Source organism: Medicago sativa, chromosome 6 (genome assembly GCF_051527215.1).
Source record: "Medicago sativa cultivar Bolivia chromosome 6, Bolivia_mono, whole genome shotgun sequence".
In the NCBI taxonomy this organism is placed as follows: domain Eukaryota; kingdom Viridiplantae; phylum Streptophyta; class Magnoliopsida; order Fabales; family Fabaceae; genus Medicago; species Medicago sativa.
Genome location: NC_140754.1, coordinates 23,817,671 through 23,839,632, shown reverse-complemented (window position 1 = coordinate 23,839,632; position 21,962 = coordinate 23,817,671). Strand labels below are relative to the sequence as shown.

The 21,962-nt window shown below is 38.1% G+C and overlaps 1 protein-coding gene and 1 non-coding gene across 2 annotated transcripts; one reads left to right on the top strand and one right to left on the bottom strand.

Annotated features, from left to right (window-relative positions):
- Positions 1-4,211: 4,211 nt before the first annotated feature.
- On the bottom strand, positions 4,212-4,318 carry LOC146914040 (small nucleolar RNA R71). The gene has a single exon (XR_015017142.1). It is a non-coding gene; the product is annotated as a small nucleolar RNA R71 (small nucleolar RNA).
- A 9,874-nt stretch (positions 4,319-14,192) lies between these two features.
- LOC146914039 (uncharacterized) lies at positions 14,193-17,440 on the top strand. Its single transcript, XM_085720441.1, has 5 exons — positions 14,193-15,258; positions 15,960-16,023; positions 16,131-16,221; positions 16,363-16,611; positions 17,069-17,440. The coding sequence occupies exons 1-5, from the start codon at positions 15,098-15,100 to the stop codon at positions 17,164-17,166; spliced, it is 663 nt and encodes a 220-aa protein (XP_085576567.1). The 5' UTR covers positions 14,193-15,097; the 3' UTR covers positions 17,167-17,440.
- The last annotated feature ends 4,522 nt before the right edge of the window (positions 17,441-21,962 follow it).

Here is a 21,962-nt window from a genome sequence, read left to right as displayed (position 1 = left end):
AGACAAGTATATGACTTATAATCCTCACATCATGACAATTTTCTAAAGGTTTTATCACAATTAATGATATGAGAGTTATAAGAACACATTCAAGTCAAAATCCATGATATATCTAGGCCTATTTGGCATTTAATTTTTCCACATAACTTGTAACACAAGAAATTGACAAATCACATTCACAAACGAGTAGAAAAGAGATACAAATCAGAGGCAAGCACATCACAAAACTACATAACAAGTACATGTATCATTTTAACAAAATATCACATCAAAACCTTAGCAAAAATTCTCAAGAAAAACAAACTAATCACAAGTAATATCATGCACATTTTTATCAATGTTTATTATGCAAAACATTCAAAAAAAAACACCAAGAAATATACTAAAACACATAAGAAATTTTTAGGAATTTTAATAAATTTTTTAATGAGACGAGGGTACAAACGGCAAGATACGGTGGTGTAGTTAGCAAGAAAAACGAAGGAAAAATGAAAAGAGGTCCAGGCCCAAAGGGAAACGGATCCTGGACTATCCAAACGTATCGGGGACGTTGGATTGATCCAGGATCCTAAAAACCCTAGATCTAAAGGCTCACGTCGTGCAGGACACAATAAGGCACATCGGGCACACGGTAACATCACATCCACACCGTACACATCATCACCGCTCGAATATAATGGTGAAAAACGAAAGAGAGACCGGTACGGAGGTGAACCAGTTGGTTCAGCGAACCGGCCCGGTTCACGCTCCTATAAAAGCATGAGGACCGGTTTATCTCTCATTCCACTCCTCTCTTTCTCTTTCTAACTACGAAAATCCTCTCCCTCTCTCTCAAAAACTTCGGCGTCTTCTCCGGCGAAATTAACCACCGCCGGTGACGACGAAGCCCTAAAACTCATCAAAACCTCACGATCTAAGACTTTTTACCGTTCACTTTTTAATCTAAACACGAATCAAACACCGTAAATTACAAATTAAGCTTAGATCTATGCGAGATCGGAATTTAAACCTTTCGGTTCTAGGTTTTTCAAATCTCTTCGAAATCTTTTGAAACGAGGCTCTAATCTATGTTATTTTCTCTCGCCGATGATGAATTTGAACTCAATTTTGTAAAACGAACGGTGAATTTTTGCAGATCTAAATTTTAGGGTTTGGTTTCAACGTTTTTAAAAAGTTTTTTCGATATCTTGAAAACGAAACCCTAAACCGAACTACTTTATCCACTGATGACGATTATGAGCCTCGTTTTGTGAAATAAACGGTGAATCTTTGAAGATTCACATCTTTAGGGTTTCGTTTCAAAGTCCTTCGAATCTTTTCGAAGTTCTTCTTCGATTCACCGTTTATCCGTGTTTGTGGATCTTCGTTGAGCTTTTGCGATGAAAACGAAGGGGTTTTTTGAGGATTACCTGGTTTTATTTGGAGATTCGAACGAAAAGATCCTTGTTGAAGCTTCGGTAAGTTCTGGAACCGAAAATAAATCGGTTATCTTCTTCTTCTCCTTCACCGGTTCAAAATTGCTTCGGCCTCTCTTCTTCTCACCTAAAAAAAAACCCTCCGTGATCGTCCGAGTTCATTGCATTTGTGATGAATTTGGGCTCGAATTGCAGAGGAAGTGATTGGATGATGATGATTCAAACTTGAATCATCGAGAATCGCAATGAATTTTGTCCAATTGATGATGAAATTGATTTACGGAATTCTAGGGTTTGAGAATTGTTCTTGGAACTTTTTGCTTTTTGATCGTGAATCGAATGGAGAGAGAATATGGAATCTGTTTGTGTGATGTGGCTCGTTGTTATTGATTCTGACCCCGCATTGAATGATGTGGCCTTTATATAGGCTGACATGTGGACTCGAGCCACTTAGGACCTGCCACGTGTTCGGAATGATGACTTGGACAATATCTTGGGCAAAAGGACCAATCTGCAAATTCTAAAACTAAAAGGACCAATCTGTAAATTAAAAAAACTATTCCGCAATTATTAAAAAAAATCTTAAAAAAAATGAAATTTCGAAATAAAAAAGGACTAAAAAATAAAATTTGAAACTAGGAAAAGGACTTGAATGCAATTTTAGAATTTTTTTTTAGGACTAAAATGAAATTAAAGTAAAATTGAATTAAAATTGGCAAAAATGGAAAATAACGTAAAGTGAAACGATTAAAATTGACAAAACGGACTAAAATGAACCAATTACCTAAATGAGGTACTTTAAAGTAACCTCTCTCTGCCGAAATTTTGTGTGAAATGACCAAAATGCCCCCGGGGACTAAAACGACTAAAAATGACTCGGATGCAATTTTAAAATGGATTTTTTAACAGGGAATTAAAGCAAGAGCTTATACAAGCAAATTAAAAGACTCAGAGACAATTTTAAGAGATTAAACAGAGCTTTAACACTTGAAAAGACTAAAATGCCCCTAGGGGCTAATGCGACTCAAAATGACTTCAAATGCAATTTTTAAAGGGATTTTGACATAGAATTGAAATAAGGACTTATTCAAACCAGTTGAAAAGACTCAAACAATTTTTTCAAAGACTGAAAGAAATTTTAACATAGGAAATGACTAAAATACCCTTTTATGTGAATTTTGCAAGTAATATTGAAATAAAATGCGAGAGAAAGATGTAATTGATCAGAGACATATCAAATGACTTGAAATGCAAGAAAAGAAAAATTGAGTTAGTATTTTTAGGTCCAAAATTAGGGTATAACACCCTGTTGCGGCTTTCTTGTTTTACCCTTTTAGTTGCTTAGTTTCTAAGTCGATTGTAAAGCTATAAATAGAGTAGCTCTCCACCATAAACATTCACCTTTACTTTGAATATTTCAAGTCTTTATTTCAATAAAAGTTCTTTACTTTATTTACTTTCTTCTTTGCAATTTACTTTTATCGCATTCTCTCTTCTTCCCCCATGTCTACGATGAACATGAGTGAGTAGACTTCTTTGTCTTGGGATCGTTGGATAAGTCTAATGACGTAATCCGGATCAAGCCAAGCCTTAAACCCTAATTATTTGTTACCTTAATTCCTAATCTAAATTCACCGTTTTAACATGAATTAATTATTATCAAACCGTGGAAGCGAACGCGGAGGGTTTGATAATGGTTAATTCATCATCACGAATATCAATTCATAAAGCGAACGCGGAGCTTTGATATCCGATCAAGTGAATTTAGACAAGGTTTACGAAACATGAGAATAGTCTAGCAAACCTTGGGACACATAAAGTTTCGATCTTCAAGGGTCCCAAAGGCAATCACCCATGAGAATAGGTGTGGTTGTTGGAGGGATACACTCACCGACTTCGAGAGAAGCCTGTGATATGCTAAAGAGAAACTTGTCCTTAGTAATTAAGATTAACGTATAATTATAAGTTTAAGGCTTGCTTGTGAAAAGATTCGTTATTATGACGAACCAATGATCCCGAGGCTTTTTAATATTATTGTTATTTACTTTCAAAAATTGCACTCTCCAACTTCTTATTTCTTTCTCCTCTAATCATTTTCTAAAAGTTAATTAGATTGACCAACTCCCTAGCGGAACGATAACTCTACTTACTACTATTACTTCGATAGGTCGTGCACTTGCGGTTTGGCCCTATCAAGTTTTTGGCGCCGTTGCCGGGGAGTTGTTGTAATTTGATTAAGTTTTTAATAGTGATTAGACTATATATATATATATATATATATATATATATCTTTTTCCCTATTTTATTTTACTTCATATAAAAAAAATATTTCTCTTTATTTTATTTTATTTTATATATAAAAAAACTTTTTGTTTATTCTTTCTTTTTCTATTTCTTCTTTTGCCTTTAACTTCTTGGGAAGATAATAACGATATGGCTAAGGAATGCACTCTCATAGAGTATGCAATCCCATCTTCAATTGAGTCATACGATGCTATTGTGTACCCAACGGTTGATGACAATTTTGAAATAGAACCTGCACTTATTGAGTTAGTGCAGCAAAATCAATTTTTCGGATCACCCACCGAGGATCCGAATTTTCATATTTCAACTTTTTAAAGACTCGGTGGAACTGTGAATGCAAACCAAGAGGTCGTAAGGCTGCACTACTTTCCTTTTTCCTTAGGGGGGAGAGCTAGTGCTTGGTTTAATTCATTGAAACTTGGTTCTATCACTTCATGGCATCAAATGAAGCAAACTTTTCTTGCCCGATTCTTCCCCTATTCTAAAACACTTCAATTAAGGAATCGAATCACACAATTCACTCAAAAAGATGGAGAATCTCTTTACGATGTGTGGGAGCGTTTCAAAGAAATTCTTAGACTTTGTCCCCATCATGGTTTAAAGAACTGGCTTATTATTCACATTTTTTATAATGGTCTTTTGTATCCCACAAAGATTTATGTTGATGCAAATGCAGGTGGAGCATTGATGAACAAAACATACACGAAGCATATGCTTTGATCGAGGACATGGCACAAAACCACTATCGTTGGACCTACGGAAGGGACACCACTAATGTTGCTCCTTCACCCTCTCGAAAGAGGTAGGTATGTATGAAAATTCTTCCCTTGATCATCCGTCGCTAAAGTTGACGCACTCTCACAAAAATTTGATAAAATAAATACTAGTGCTGTCACACCTGCCCCCGTATCACCTCTTTATGAAGTTTGTGGTGTATTTGGCCATATTGGCATTGATTGCCAACTAGGTAGTGTTGTTAGTAGTCCCGAGGAAGTAAACTATGCCGAATATAATCAAGGGTTTAAAAATAACCAAATTTTTTTTCAAACCCCTCAAAAATCTTTTTGGACAAGAAACAACACCACTCGGTTATGCAAACGACCAAATAGTCCCTCAAAAATCCAGCTTGGAACTTTTTTTAGAAAATTTTCTTATAAATCAACTGAGCAGCTCCAAGAGTTTAAAAACCAAACTGAATTTTTGAAGGACTCTCCTGCCAAACATACATTGAACGTAGACTCCATAGTTACTCACGGTAAGATGATAGAGACTCGAGACTTCTCAAGTACCCCAACAGTGGCTACTCCCCCTCAAACCTCTGAAGTCCTTCTAGGCCAAACCGAAACCAACCCCAAAGACCATACAAGTGCTATTATTTTTAGGGATGGTAACAAACTAGAGGACCCCGTTGTGAAAATTAAGAACAATGAAGGAGAGATAGAAAGTGATAAGCCTCAAAGTGAGAAAGCTATAGGAGAGAATGACAAGCCATTTGTTTCACCGTCTCATGAGCCTAAAATTCCTTTAACACAAGAGTTTGCTAAATCCAAGTTAGATGAGCAGTTTAGAAATTTTATTGAAATACTTCCAAACAAATTGCCACCTAAACTTAAGGATCCAGAGAGATTTTCCATACCTTGTGTCATAGGATATAAAACATTTGAGAAAGCCATGTGTGATTTGGGAGTGCATGTTAGTTTGTTGCCATTATCCCTTAGTGAGAGATTGGGTATAGGATAGTTAAAACCACCTTCTAACCGTCAAGCTAGTGACTCTAAACAAGCGCTTCGTGGGAGGCAACCCACGCATTTAGTTGCTTTTGTTTTGTTTGTTTTTCTTTGTTTTAAGTTGTTTTGTAGGTAATTGTCCAAGTATGATTCAAGAAAAACTGAAAATTTTGAAGCCCCCGTGAACGGAATGTTGGCACGGCCCGTGCTAAGGTTGGCACGGCCGTGCCAACCCAAAACCACCCAAAACCAAAAAGCGGCAGAATGTTGGCACCGCCCGTGCCAATATTAGCCTTGCCCGTGCCAAGCTTCGCATCACATACCTTCAAAAATTCTTCTCCTTCCCCATTCACTCATTTCTCTCTAAAAACTCCATTAACCCCCAACCTCCAAACCTTCATAACTCCACCAAATCCAAGAAATTCTTAACCAAATTATTCCAATTCATCATTCCAAACTTAACCACCAATCAAAACCAACCTTCATCCAACCAAAGACTAAATTCATACACCATTAAACCCTAACCCAATTTCTTCACCAATCTTCATCATCAAACTCATAAACCTTACTCAAACATCAACCCCAACCCTAAACCAATCCTTTCCACCACAAATCTTCCAAAACCTTAACCTTCAACCAAACCACACAAAGTCAACCCAAGGTCAAGGTCTAATGGCTTCAAGAAGAAGTGGTAAGGAACCAGCAAGGTCTCAAGGAGGACCTCCCTCAAAGAAGCAAGCACAAGTCAAGAATCATGGGATCAAGTTTAAGGACAACTCACAAAGGGATAGGTATAAAATTCTAATCTTTAAACCCTTGCATCCTTCTCGATATCTTGATTCTTACACTTTGAATATGCTAGAGCTTAGAAATGATGTCTATAGGTTGATAGGAAGGCTAGGTTGGACTGATATGTTAGAACCTATGAGGGATTATGAGAATTTCACCTATGACTTTTTGAGTTCCATTGTTTTTACTAAAGATAGGTTGAATTATGATAACCCTAACCATAGAGTTTCCTTTAGGCTAATGAATATTGATTATGATATGTCTCTTCAGCACTTTTGTGATGCCTTAGGTTTTGCAAACGAGGGGTATATCCATGATTCTTGGGATCCTATCCTTAAGCCGGTTGACTATCAACCCGCTGTCTTTTGGGAACGTATCACCGGCCTTTGCTCCTTTGTCACTAGAGCCAATAAAGCTAGCAACATTCACAACCCCGTACTTAGGTACCTTCGAGAGGGTAATGGCTTGCACTATTTGGGGTAGAACCGAGCTAGGAAATACTAGAACCGATGAGTTGTTCATGTTATGGGCAATGCTCCACAACCACCCCGTCAACACATGTTTCTATTTGATTAACTACCTAGACTTCTTAGGTAATAAACCAGCCGGTAGAGGAGACATAGTGGTGGGTGGCAACATTACATATATAGCTAGGTGTTTTGGAGTGGGTGAAGATGAGGGGATCAAACCAATTGAGGGAAACAATAGGCTTAACATAGAAACCCTTATTGCTATGAATTTCATCAAACATCGTCCACCCCTTCATTACCAACTTAAGCTAAATGTGCCAATCATGTTTTTATTGCCTAACCCATCTCGAGACTACCACCGAGGTGGAAGAAAATTGGTTGTATGTTAATGATGTGCAGGTTCTTGGTGAGCAAGATGATGATGAGGGAGAAGGTGCTAACTTGCACCATGATGAAGGAGACGGTGCTAACTTGCACCAAGAGGGGCACCATGGCCATGAAGCCGGTGAGCTTAATGAAAATCAAAGATGGACATGGATTCACAATGAAATCGAGAGGATGTGCACCGAGCAACAAAGGCAAGGTGTTGAGATCTTCGGCCTTCGCAATGAAGTTCAAAGGGGCAACCGTGTCAATGATGAAAATAATGAGATGCTCCGTCGGGTGATGCAACACCTCCAACTTCAAGGTCCTCCTTATGGACCTCAATAACATGTGAGCTTTCCTCTTCCTCTCTTCCCTTCTTCTCTCTCTCTACTACTCTTCTTCTACTCCTTCTTTCTTCTTCCTCTACTTCTTCTTCTCTTTTAATTTCTTTTTCTTTTGAATCATTGAGGACAATGCTTCCCCTAAGTGTGGGGGCGGCCTAATAAAGTGTCTAGAGTCGTAGTGTCCCAAACTCCCTTGAACTTTATTCTTTTTGTTTTGTTTTTATAGCAAGAGGCATGACTAGTAGCTTGTTTTTAATGTAAAAAATGGCATGAAAATTTTTGTTTTGTCTCTTCTTCAGGTCGCTTCTTGTACATAAAAGTAGTTTCTTGTGTTTCTTATGTTATTGCTATACCTATGTCTTGTTTTATTGTGAAATTCTCCAATGAGAAAAGCACCCGGTTGCAATCCTTGAGCAAATGTATGAATAGGTATTTTAAGGAACATGTTCTAGCTTTAGTGTTAACTTAGACCCTTTAAAGTCTTAAGAGTAAAAGTAGTATAAGTTTGTGTGGGAAATTAATCAATTGTGCCTTATTGTTATATTCTTTAATTGTTAAAGTTAAATGGGGCGGGAGAATGGCACCAACATGTGGGGAAAGGACAATCCCTAACTTCCTAATTGTGGTGGTGACTCCCTAATTTGAACTTAAAGTGAAACAAATTCATCAATGCTAGGGGGAAAGGACAATTACATCCAAAAAGACTTCCTACGCGGAGATGAAACAAATAAAATTTTGCAGCACTGCTTAGGGTGATTTTGAATCTAGGGGAAAGGACAATTACATCCGAGAAGACTTCCTACGAGGATAGATAGCCCCTAAGCATATGCAGCCCCTTGTGCTTAATTGTTAATCTAATTTTAACTTAAATTCCCATCACTCTTATATGAAATGAAGAAAGGACTTTTCTCGGTTACTTTAGCATTAAGGATAGAACCTATTCCTCATAATATCCGTCTTATACGGGAGCAAGAAAAGGGTTGGACTGCACACACACACTCACTTGAGACCTGATGTTGGGTAGAATAGGTTCATGAGAAGTATTTGAAATTGTAATTAGTGTACTTGAAGCAAAGCCTTTCTTTTGAGACATGTGTTCTTAATATTGCCATGAATAAATCTTTTGTTGCTTGCTATGTCTATTGCCTTTTGCTTGAGGACAAGCAAAGATTCAAGTGTGGGGGAGTTTGATGAGTCATAGATTAGTATATTTTAATGCTTTATTTAGTTTAGTTTTAAATAAGATTTGATTTAATTATATTGCATTTTATTTCCTTTTAGAATATTTTACTTTAAATTGTCTTTTATTTTATTTTAGGAACGAATATATGGTGGAAGGTGTCTTGGAGCAAAAGAAAGAGGACTGGAGAAAATACGGTGCGAAAATACGAAGATACGGAACAAAAATATTTTCCCACCAAGTCGAAGTTTGGCATGGCCGGTGCCAACATGTGGCACGGCCGTGCCACCTCCGAAGCCCGTTTTGCTGCTTTTTCTTCGGGTCCAAGTTACCCTGTTGCGGCTTTCTTGTTTTACCCTTTTAGTTGCTTAGTTTCTAAGTCAATTGTAAAGCTATAAATAGAGTAGCTCTCCACCATAAACATTCACCTTTACTTTGAATATTTCAAGTCTTTATTTCAATAAAAGTTCTTTACTTTATTTACTTTCTTCTTTGCAATTTACTTTTATCGCATTCTCTCTTCTTCCCCCATGTCTACGATGAACATGAGTGAGTAGACTTCTTTGTCTTGGGATCGTTGGATAAGTCTAATGACGTAATCCGGATCTAGCCAAGCCTTAAACCCTAATTATTTGTTACCTTAATTCCTATTCTAAATTCACCGTTTTAACATGAATTAATTATTATCAAACTGTGGAAGCGAACGCGGAGGGTTTGATAATGGTTAATTCATCATCACGAATATCAATTTATAAAGCGAACGCTGAGCTTTGATATCCGATCAAGTGAATTTAGACAAGGTTTGCGAAACATGAGAATAGTCTAGCAAACCTTGGGACACATAAAGTTTCGATCTTCAAGGGTCCCAAAGGCAATCACCCATGAGAATAGGTGTGGTTGTTGGAGGGATACACTCAACCGACTTCGAGAGAAGCCGTGATATGCTAAAGAGAAACTTGTCCTTAATAATTAAGATTAACGTATAATTATAAGTTTAAGGCTTGCTTGTGAAAAGATTCGTTATTATGACGAACCGATGATCCCGAGGCTTTTTAATATTATTGTTATTTACTTTCAAAAACTGCACTCTCCAACTTCTTATTTCTTTCTCCTCTAATCATTTTCTAAAAGTTAATTAGATTGACCAACTCCCTAGCGGAACGATAACTCTACTTACTACTATTACTTCGATAGGTCGTGCACTTGCGGTTTGGCCCTATCGAGTGTTTGGATGCACTTCTTAGAGTGGGGCATTGGGAGCTCGGTAAATGCGCGGCACTTATCCGGGTTCGCCTCAATTCCTCTTTCCGTCGGGTAGAAGCCAAGGAATTTGCCCGCTTGCACTCCAAAGGTGCATTTCTCCGGGTTAAGCCGTATGTTGTACTTACGAGTTTGTTCGAACACTCTTCCGAGGTGAGTGGCATGATCCACCTCTTGTTGGGATTTTACAATCATGTCGTCCATGTAAACCTCGATGATGTCGCCCGAAGCGTCTTGTCATAGACTTTGTTCATCATTCGTTGATAAGTAGCCCCTGCGTTTCGCGTACCGAAGGGAATTACGTTATAGTAATAGTTCCCCGATTCGGTCATGAAGTCCGTTTTTATTTTATCTTCTTTAGCCATGGGTATCCGGTTATACCCGAGAATAGGCGTCCATGAAGGATAAAAGTTTGTAGCCGGAGGAATTATCTACGAGTTTATCGTCGTTAGGAAGATGATATGCGTCTTTAGGGCAGGCCCTATTAAGATCGGTATAGTCAACATACATACGCCATTTTCCATTAGATTTCTTGAGAAGTACATCATTGGAGAGCCAGGTAGTGTATTTGGCCTCTAAAATAAAATTTTCCTCCAAGAGGTCTTTTACGGCTTTTTCTACATCCTCGATTTTTCAGAGAGCGCTTCCTACGTCGCCGGGCTACGGCGATAACTTCGGGATCTACCGTCGGCTGGTGACAAGCGAAGCTAGGGTCGATTCTGGGCATGTCGGCTGCACTCCATGAGAAAAGGTCAACATTCTCTCTAAGGCGGGCGATCGGGCGAGATTTGGCAATTTTATGAAGATCCTTGCCGGTCTTGAAATTTTTCGAGGAGTCGTTTCCGAAAAGGACTAGCTCAAACTCACCATCGGGAATAGGTCGAAGAAGTTTCGCATTGATCGGATCCTTCTTTTCCCGTTTTTGTTCCTTAAGGTCTTCCTTGGTGAACTTGGGATCGGGTTCGACCAAGTTGGCATCCAGTAGTGCTCGCAGCGGCTTTCCCTTTGTCTTCGGCGGGTTTCTTGGATTGGGAAACCGAGTTATGGGATTTGTTAGCTTGAAGGAAACATCTTTTTGCAGCTTCGATGTCTCTAGTGAGAGAGGCGATGATGCCATCCTTTGCATGGTATTTCAACTTCGGATGAGCGGTTGAACATGCAGCCCCTAGTTGGGCAAGCCCGGTTCTCCCTATAATGAAATTGTAGAGAGAAGGGCGGTCGATCACCATGAATGGGATCTTTATTGTTTTCTTGGCCTCCTTTTCACCGAAGGTGACCCGTAGTTCTACCTAGCCCCATGGCCGAGTAGACGAGCCGTTGAAGCCGTAGTGTTCATTTCCAACGTAAGGAGAAAGGTTTTTCTCCGTTAGTTGGAGAGTTTTGAACAGGATGGTTTACATGATGTCGCACGAGGCCCCCGTGTCAATCGGGACTCGTCGGACGTCTGCGTTGGCCATCGATGCTCGCACGAGTATAGGGATGGCAGAATTTGAAGTTCCACCGGGAAGTTCGAATCGTAGAACGCCAAAGGTGGCCTTCCTCCGTGGTTGGAAGGGGCCGACGGTTGACGCTCATGAGCTCCTCGAATTTCCTCTTCATGTTTCCCATGGAGACGTTCGGGGTTCCTCCCGTGATGACATTGGCAGAGGGGACCTGCTCCCGGGTGCATGAGTATGGGGTGATTTCCACATTGTCGGGGAAATCACCGAGATGTTCTATGGACATGGCGATGGTTTTGCCGGGCTCGGAACGATCCTTAGATGAGCTCGACGGTCTTTCTTTCCGCTTATGGGTTCTTTATGAACCGCTTGAGCCGTCCTCTCTAGATGAGGAGCTCAATGGCATCCTTCGGATGGATGCGGTCATTGGTGGTTTGTCCGTGGCATTTGTGGAATCGACAATATTTTGTTTTGTCGACCCCCTTCCTTTCCCGAGTCGGAGCCTTTGGCGGCTTGATGCCGGCTTCGTCGGATCGGCTACGGCGATCTCGGTGAGGATTTTCTCACTTGACATAGCCAAAGGTTTGTACTCGGTAAAGTGATTGTTGGGTCTTTTGCTTTTCAAAGTAGCTTTGCCTTCCTTCGTTTCCCGTGGAAGGGCTTTTTGGAGGATTCGGCGGCCGGCTCCTCCTTCATGGATTTGTTGAGGCTGTCCGCATACAGCCCTTCTTCATAGGCAATGTAGATCTTGGCGATCGCTAGGAACTCGTTGAGAGTCCTTGGGCGATCCGGGCGGACAACATTCTTGACGTCCGTGCCTTCGCGCGGACCTTTGGCAATGAGGTACCGCTTCATTGTCTCATCGGCACCTATTACCGAAACAACTTCTTTGTTGAACCTCTCGATGTAGTTCCGGAGGGGTTCGTTTCTTCCTTGAACAATGGCTTCAAGGGATGCCACCGTTTTTGGTTGCCTCCTTGAAGCGATGAAGTGGGTTGTGAACTCATAGCGAGAGGTCGCTCCATGAATCGATGGAGTTTCTCTTTAAGTTCTTCAACCATGTGACAACCCCTCTTTAAGTTCTCTGTAAGTGAGAACTCGCCTCGATGTTCTCGATGTGCTCATCCGGGTCGGTCGTCTGTCGTATGAGTCCATTTGTGGATGCTTCTCCGGTCTGCGGGGAATAGCTTCTCGGATGTGTCGTGTGAATGGACCAAAAGCGTTACGGTCATACCGAGCATCACTAGTGTCCTCGGATCCGGAGGAGGACCAAGAGCGTTCGTTTCATCTAGGCTGGGATCTTCTCGGAAGAGATCTCCTCGGGGGGATCGTCTCGATGGTGACCGCCTAGGAGGGGATCGCCGGTGATCTCCTTCTCGTCGACCTCCTAGAGTACCGGGAGATCCGACGCTTGCGAATGCCGAGGGGATCCGGAACGTGACCGGCGTGGGCTCATTCCCCTTCGCTACGTACCGGGGAGGGAGTCCGCTTGGTGAGGTGGCGCGCTTGCTCCAGGTCCATCGGGCGCCGGTTCGTTCCTCGATTAACGACGTCCGTCGTTGAACCGTGCGGATCGGGTTACCGACGAGGGCACTGGTTGGTGTGGTATCCTCGTGCATCTCCGTAGGTCGTATGGGACCTTGCAGAGGCCTTTGCCGGAGAGGAACTATCTAGGTTGGTTCCTCCCTGGTCGTATCCACGAGGTGAAGGTGGAGATGTCATACCATCCCGTTGAGGGATGCGTACCTCACTTCGTAACCGAGAATTGGCACTGTTGGCGGTCATGGTAGTTTTTATGGAAAGCTTTGGTTTTTAGGAGTATAAAAACGGGGAGCTTATATTTTTCCCACGGACGGCGCCACCGATCGTACCGGTCGAAGGTGACCGCCGGTGCTTTGAATGCGGTGGTCGTGACGGTGGTGGAATGCGTCAAAATGTTTCTGGAGCGGATGGGGGTGTCTACTGCGGGCACTCCGACACTCAAGTCGGTAGAGATCGAGAGTGAGGGTTTAGGAGGAAGAGAGAATTCTACCTTGGGGACCGCATTGAGTCCCCTATTTATAGAGGTGGAGGGCTGCAGAGTCGTTGTAATGGCACACTGGCTCCGGCGGTTACGAAATCGTGGGAAGTGTAACCGCCGAGAGAGATTATTGCGGGAACATGCGAGAGAGACGTTGTGGTTAGTTTGAACCGGTCTCGCTCGCTCCATGCACCCCCTCGCGGAGAGGGGGTATGTCGCAAGTAACGTTGCCAAATAAGGAGTTTGGGCTTTAGATTGTATTGGGCCTAAGTAAGGGGCCAAAGATCCTTTTGGCCGGTCCGGAGCAGTTTATAAGGCAAAACATTACAAGACAACCATTTATTTTATTGAACACTTTTTTTTTGTCCGTTACGATGTTTGGTGGACAAAATGCTAATTTTGTATTTTAAACGACTTGTACTTTGTGACAAAAATATGTGTTGCGATCTAATCGGTATACCTTAAAAATTTAATGTAGATTAAATTTTAAAATGGGATAAAAAAAGAACAAACTTTTAAAATGACAAATGTTACTAACAATGTTAAATTGATTAGTTTCTCCGATTTATTCATCTTTATTATTTTAAAACTAAAATAGTAAAAAAAATGAGTAAATGAAAAAGAGTAAAAGAAAATGAGTGTTTATTATTTTCTATTCTTTGCAACAATAAAAATAGAAACTCAAAGGTCACTTAGTTCATAACTTCACCGTTCTCTCTCAACACTATCAACCGTTCTCTCTCATTCATCTCAACATCAGGTATGTTCTCTAATTTTCTTTTTCCTAATCTCTCTAAATCTTTACTTTCTTCTTCTTATTAGGATAGGATTGTTTGTTTTAGAAATTGAATTCTTGTTAATTAACATATTCCTAATTTTACAAATTGAATTCTTAACGCGTAGTGTAAACCTACTTAGAAATTGAATTCTTGTTAATTAACATATTCCTAATTTTACAAATTTCATGCTTCTTAGTAATTAAGATAACATGCATTTGTGAAACCTATTGATAATCATAGTTATCAAGCAAGGATAGCAGTCCGTAGCAGGTATTCTGAATTTATCCATACATGTTTAATAAAATAATACTCAAATGCCATGCCACAGGTCTTAAGCAAGTTTTATAAGTAAATACCAAAAAAACTGAAGAAAACAAACAATTTTAATCTTCTAATGCTTAAAGTCACATAACGTTAGTTTTCAAAATATAAGAAATGGCTAGTAAAACAAGTTTTTATTTTCTAAAGCATTTTGGGGCCAATACATTCGTGAAGATTTGCAATTTTGGCTGCTGTTGCGGGTGCTACTGCTGCTACAGCAGACCGCTCTGCTGCATACTTCCCGTAGTGGTCACTGGCTGCTCCAGTCCGCTATGTTATTTTTTTATGTCAAATATTGGCTTTATGCTCAAAAAATTCTGCATTTCTAGATTCACAAATAGAATTATCATTCAAACATAAGAATCTATATGCATCACTGTTTTGAGCATATCCAATATCGCTTCCCCCACATATTGTTAGGCATACCTATTTAGTTCAAATTCTTATTATGATGCCTATTTAGCTCAAGAAAAAAAAAACTGTATTTTGCTGTAAATTGAATTCATAAGGAGTCTTGTCTAGCTTCTTATGCCGTACTCTATTTAGTATATAACATGCAAACAATATCGCTTCCCCCACATATTGTTAGGCATACCTGAACTTAAAAGCACAACATTCATCATTTCTTTTAGTGTTCGATTTTTTCTTTCAGCTACGCCATTTTGTTGAGGAGCACTAATCTCATGGACAATTCCATTCTTCTCACAAAATTCTTTGAGAAAATTGTGCCATATTCACCGCCCCTATCAGATCTAAGCCTCTTTATTATACGATCTAATTGGTTTTCAACTTCTGCCTTATATTTTAAAAACATCTCTTCAGCCTCATCTTTCGATCTTAGAAGGTAAACTTTCGTGTATCTCAAAAATCATCTACTAGTTGTGTTTTTAAAGTCAGACAAGTCTGAATGAATCAACTCAAGTAATTCAGTAGTTCTGTTCATGATAGATTTAAAAGGCTTCTTTGTGTATTTTGCTTCTACACATATAGAACACTTGGAACAATTATTTTTATCTGATACATTAATGAAATGCTTATTTCTAAGTTTTCTAATGGAAGCCATATTCACATGTCCTAACCTACCATATATCCTTTCCATGCCACAAATCAATAGATTCAACAATATAAGCACAACCAGCGGAAGAATTATTATTTGATGAAATAGAAATGATATTCAGTCCAAATAAACCATCAGCCATTCAAAGAATTATTATGACTTTTATCAGATTCAAAAACTAGTTTTAGACAAGCTCTATTAAGTAAGCTACCAGAAACTTGATTTCTACGTAGGGAAGGAACATACAAAACATCACTCAAAGATAAAAAAATTCCAGAAGTAAGTTTGTTATGTAGCGGAATTATGATTGTGAGTTCTTTTGCACCCGTTATGGCATTATGATCAATATTTTAGAATAACCCATTTAATGCTTACATTTAGAATTATCTGTGTGTATGTTTTAAATATATATGGTATTGTTTACTTTGTGGTAAATATATTGTTTTTACAATTGTGCCTTAACGACCTCGTTTATGTTATTTTCACAGAGTATTAATCATGTATGCGAACAATTATGGATACATTTATCCTAAGCATCGTTTGATATGCAATGTATGTTTCGTCTTTTTTGACTTATTTATTTTGCTTAATGATAACTCAAATAAATCAATGCAAAATGACTCTTAAATATTTTAAAAAATTTTCTTCCCGAATTTTAGCTTGGAGGAAATAACACAAAGGTGACGATTCACTACTCGAACGTAAAACTTGTGACAATTCGGAAATTTTATTCGAGAGAAAGGAAAGGATTATCCTTCGATAACGGTAAATCATCAAACTTGGTGTGTCTTTACCTACACATTCATGTCTTTATTTATAATTTTACTTATCGTAAACAACACATAATGATGTTTCGTTATTAAATATTGTTTCGGAATTCTATTTTTTTCGCATCGGGAATAGATTTGACGGTGCAGCAGTGGTTAAACTTAAAGAAGAATATGGCTGCAATTGAAAAGGCCTATCATGAAAGGAGTGCATATTCAGATTCCGATCCCGACGACGAAATCGTAGTCCGTGATATTGGTTCCTCAAAAGATGGACATAAGATGGTTTGCGTGAAGTCTTGGAAGAAACAAATTCGGATCGACATTCGCGAATTTTACTTGCAAGATGGCATGCGGATGCCTGGCAAAAAAGGTATTTCAATTCATTTTCTCAGTTTTCTCCTCAATTACATGTTTGTGATGAATCTGTCAAGAAGGGTGTTTTCGTTGTTTATGAAATGTTATGATGGGTTGTTTATTTATTTTTATATCAGGTGATGATTGATGAAATGTTTAATAGAATAGATTGTGATTAGTAAATGTTTGCTATTTGAACATACTCTAAAATGTTGTCTATGTTGTCAATAGCGCGCTATGGTGGTGTGGCATAGTGACACATCCCCCACTGTCCCACCAAAGGCCCTTGAAGCGCCTTTGTCGGTTTCACTAGGTTCTATTTGAGATTAACAACATAGGTAGTAGTGGTGCATGATATGCTTGGTGCTTTATCCATATGTAATATGTGTGCTAATATGATGTGTTACTAGTTGGATGAGGCCATGTTGAATTGAAATGAAGAATTTGCAATGACATTTTATACTTGTTTTCAGGCATCTCATTGACCATGAAGCGGTGGATTAAGCTTCGTCGCTACATTAGAGAAATTGACCATGCAGTCGAAAAGGAACTTAGGAAATTGCGGAAGTAGCGGTCCACATACCATCTGTTGATTTCTTTCGTTTTTTTAAATTATTAGAAGCACTAGACAGTGTCATATGGTGTAGTAGGAACCTATAAGTTTAGCATCAAAAAATCATTGGATATTGGTGTGTGTTTATCTTCAATTTCTAGATCTTTATTTACTAATGTTTTGATTATTGATCAACTGATTTGTTAGTTTAATTTGAACAGGTTATTTATGTAGTAATTAAGATGTTAATCTTCCATTCAAGCTTCACTCGAAAGCATTGGATTGGCTTTTCTATTGGGGTATTTTTGTGCATAACATGGTACTGGTGTTGAAAGTATTTGAAGCTCTTAAATTTGTTCAGATATGGAACTATACTCTATTTTACCGAAACTAAAATGGAAAATAAATAAAATTAGCAATTTCTGCCATCATGCAAAAATGGTACCGGATGAGCCTAAAACTTGTTCATATTCAGCTAATTCCATAGGTCTAGGGAACTCTTATTTGAAACCAAACTATATAGATAAATGAAGTTCATATACATTTAAATGTTTCTATCCAATAAACAATCAGAAATTTAGAATTTTCCCTTAGCAAAATATTTAACGTATCCTTGGATCGAACTCAGGTGCTAGTGTCCAATCTAACGATATCGACATTGTCCGTTTAAGAGCACATTTTTTAAGTGATTGTACACCAGATCAAACTTACATTATTCGATGTATTGATGTTATGCATGCAAACTAACACCACTCTTATTTGTGTGGATTTACAAAAGCAACAATTTGGTTCAATGTGTCTTCGATGCTTACGCTGTTAAGTATTATTAAAAATGTCCAAGTACCTATAACAGTACAATTGTGTCTTTAGACCTCATGTATAACGAGAAATTAACTAGAAAAAAAATTCTCTAATAGAAACATCAATTTATAATTTCAATATCAACATATTTTAAAATACAAGATCAAGATTTGCATTGTCAAATTTAACATATGGAAATAAAAATGGGGTGGGCAGGTAGATATTTTACCTCCTTTGACATATCTTTCCACTTTTAAAACCCTATCCTATAAAGTTCAATATTATTAATTTTCCATGTCTTAACCCTTCATGAAGCTTTCTCGATAAAGAAAACTATAGTCAATATAACATGATTTTTACCATAAACTCTAAAAGTGGAAAGCTATATTACTAACCAGCTAATATTCCATTTTTAATAGCCAAATCAGATACCTTAGGATGATTATCATTAACTTCCATAATTGACCTTTATCCCTTTGCACCTTGTAAAATGCCGTTATACCACTCTCAAGAGAGGAAAGATATAACTTTTAAACACTTTTTCCTCCCAAAAATTTAGATTCCTCTTGAACTTATTCTTCAATAAAAACCTTATACAAATTCATCGTTGATTCCTGAACCAAGAAACTTGCATATTTGACAACCTCAACCGTGTCGACTCTCATAACACCTCTAAGTGGGAGCTGAAAGTTTTCAACTGATGAAGTCAATTCTTTCTCCGTGAGAAGCTCTGTCAGCTGAAGACTTAGACAACCCTCATCGCAAATTTCACTTGAGGCCACGGATTATGGAAACCAACAACATCATCATCATTCTCATTCATATCAAACGGAAGAAACTCAAAGTAGCCAAAGGTAGGAAGAAACATAATCTCCTAAAAAGTAATCTCATAAAACTTAACTTTTTTTTTTTTTGTAGTACTGCTTCATGCTTCCAGTCCTAATGTATCTCATAAAACAAATATTAGACCCCCAACGGCCAATCCTTGCGTGAATTGCCGAGGATCCAATAAGTCGGAGATAAGCGGACTCGAACCATCGACATCCGTCATAGGGTAAATCACCGCATCTCAGGCCCTAACGGATTCTACCATAGAAGCAAAATTCTTGAGAACGTTTGCTAAGGTTTGTAAGACCACGACTGATCCAGAAAGGAATGAATGGAAAAAGGTTGAACCTTTCACTTTTCCAGCGATATGTGTCGTTGTTTTCACATTTCAATTCGCTAGAATAGAAATCTATTAATCCTTTTCTATTGTAATATAATTAAATTCTACTCGGAGCGTAGGAAACTTCCCTTGGAAAGGGAACACCCTAGAGTAATTTTATCCGTTGAGCGACGACCCTTTCACTCGGCACTGTCGGATCACTAAGGTTGGTTTTCGTCCCTGCTCGACAGGTGGGCTAATTCTAAACCCTCTGGTAAAATAAGAACAACCGGTCTTTTTTATATGACAGATGGTCAGAACTTCATGTCAAAAAACAAGATTTTTCTTAGGAATGACGCATTAGTTTTAGCACAAGTGGTTAATGAAGCAGGTGTGTGAATGTTGTAAACTCGTTTCTATGGTTGAAAATTGCGGTCTATAACTGCGATTACGTCTGAAATATAATATTTTAGAGGTCTTTTAGCAACGATATCACAGTTGCAATTGCGGTCATATTTTCTTGCATTTTACCACAATATATAATGATTGCAGGTTTTCAGTCACAATTTAAAATCATCATATGATATATGGGAGATTAAAAAGAACTCTTATTTTGTATTTGTTATTCCAAATGAAATTTATAAATGATGAGAAAAACACACACAAGACAAAGTGTAGTTGCATTTTTTTACACAGTTCCCGAGGCATCACTTCCACCATAGAAAGTTGCATTGCGTGAGCTTTCAGCCAAGCTGCTGATGCTACTCTTAGTTCTGAGGTGAAAATTACCACTCAAGATGATACCACTCAAGTGGGTATTTATAACTCTAGTTGAGGATGTTTAGCCTGTAGAAAAAGCTACCTGAAATTCAAATTGTCGAATAAATAACGTGATGTTGACTGAAAACTTATTCTTCTCTTATTAAATAAACACAAACATGGAAATGTGAATGAGACTCGATAAGTCTCGTTGTCCTGTGAAAGAACATGCTTTGTAGGCCATACATCCGTGGTACGTAAGTGGTACAATCAAACGTAGTTGTTGTGACAGCTTGCTAATTTGCATGATAAAGTGTATACTTAAATTATTTTTTGCCAGAATATTATTCTTTTAATGTCCGAATATTGTTCTCTTAAATAATGCTTAAAAATTGGACTGAACCAACCAATTGAACAAATTAAAATGTGAAATAGGTATGTTCTAAATCGGAAGATGTTGTTGGTTTCCAGAGTTCATGGCCTCAGGTGGAATTTGTGATGAGGGCTGCCCAAGTCTTCAGCTGAGCTTCTCGAAGAGAAAGACTTGATTTCATTTGTTGAAAATTTTCAGCTTCCACTTAGGTTGTTGAATATGCAAGTTTCTTGGTTCAATTCAAAAGGTTACTCGGAATATTCCCTAAGCAAACTCTACCAAATATTCAACAATTCATGAAGAACCAAAACCCATTTCGCCTTACTGTCTTTTTATGTATCATTCCTCCCCCTCAATAAAATTTCAATTTTTTGCATTGTTACTCAATGCGCAAGACATGTTTGATCGGTTCATATTAAAATTAGAATTTCCTTTTGTTTAGAGATCGAACAACCACCTATGTCCTGATTGCGTGAAATTGGAATCCCCTAACTTTAATAGGAAATCCAAATTCACATGTAGGATGTGTTTGCCATATTTTCCTTCTTTATTTAACATTATCTTATATTTATTTTGCTGCATTGTTTACAAATATAAGTATAATAGGATTTATATTCAATCTTGATCTAATTGAGATTCTTCTTTGTATAGCCATGTTTTTCTTTTGAAGATATTATTATTATGATCTAATTGAGATGCGGTTATGTTTGATTTGTGTATTTAGATGCCTATTCAATCTTGTTTTGATATGATTCCTATTCAATCTTGATGTAATTTTCAGGTTTGATTTTTAAAACAAGGTTTCTTTTTAAATCTTTATTGATAGGTTGAGTTTAGATATATGTTGAGTTTATTGTGTGCAAATCCATTTCACTTGAACGATCAATTTGCACTAAATTATTAGGAATTTCACCACAAAATTGATCCCTAGACAAGTTTTCGTTAGTTAATTTGTTTCTGCTATGAAGCAACTAAGATTGCTATTTTATCAAGTGGTTGTAAGCAACATGACGAGTCCCATACCAATCGTATGGACCCTATAGAGTGGAAGGTGAAAGTGTTTCTGTTAGTAAAAATATTGCACTGCAGTCCTGAGATAATGTTGAGAGTTCCAAACAGGGAAATAAAAAGAAGAAGCAAAAGAGTCCAAAGAAGCTAAGCACGAAACAGTTCAGCATGTCAGTCTGTTAAGCTAGTCACTTTTGACATCTTGTTAGGCAAGAACACTATCATCAAAAAATATGGCCCCTGATGGTACTTTCTGTGTTAGTTACACTTTATGCTATATATGGCCAACAAAAAAAATAGAGTTTATGGTTAGCAGTTGGTTGAGTCCACATTGAATACACTTTTTACAAACAAAATAAACTAATGAAAAATTCCAGGGACATTTAAACCATAGAAAGTAGAGCAAGCAATATTAGTTGAACACAATTCAAATAGCTTGATACCTTTTTGAACTCGGTAATAATGAATCTTGGAGGAACGGTTTAGGAGCCTGTTGTGTATCAACGATGAACGATTCAAGCAAGATGAATGGTTCAGTTTGAGAAAAACAGTTTTAAAATGTTTGTGTAATTTCTAGTTCACCCAACTTTTCTTGAAAAAAGGTTCATCAGCTCAATTCATGAATCGACGACGTCAATAGTTTTGTTCTTTGCAACGGGAGTTGGTTCGATTTTTGTTTTTTTTTATCAGTCTTAAATAACATACTCCCTTAAGTTCTATGTTGTA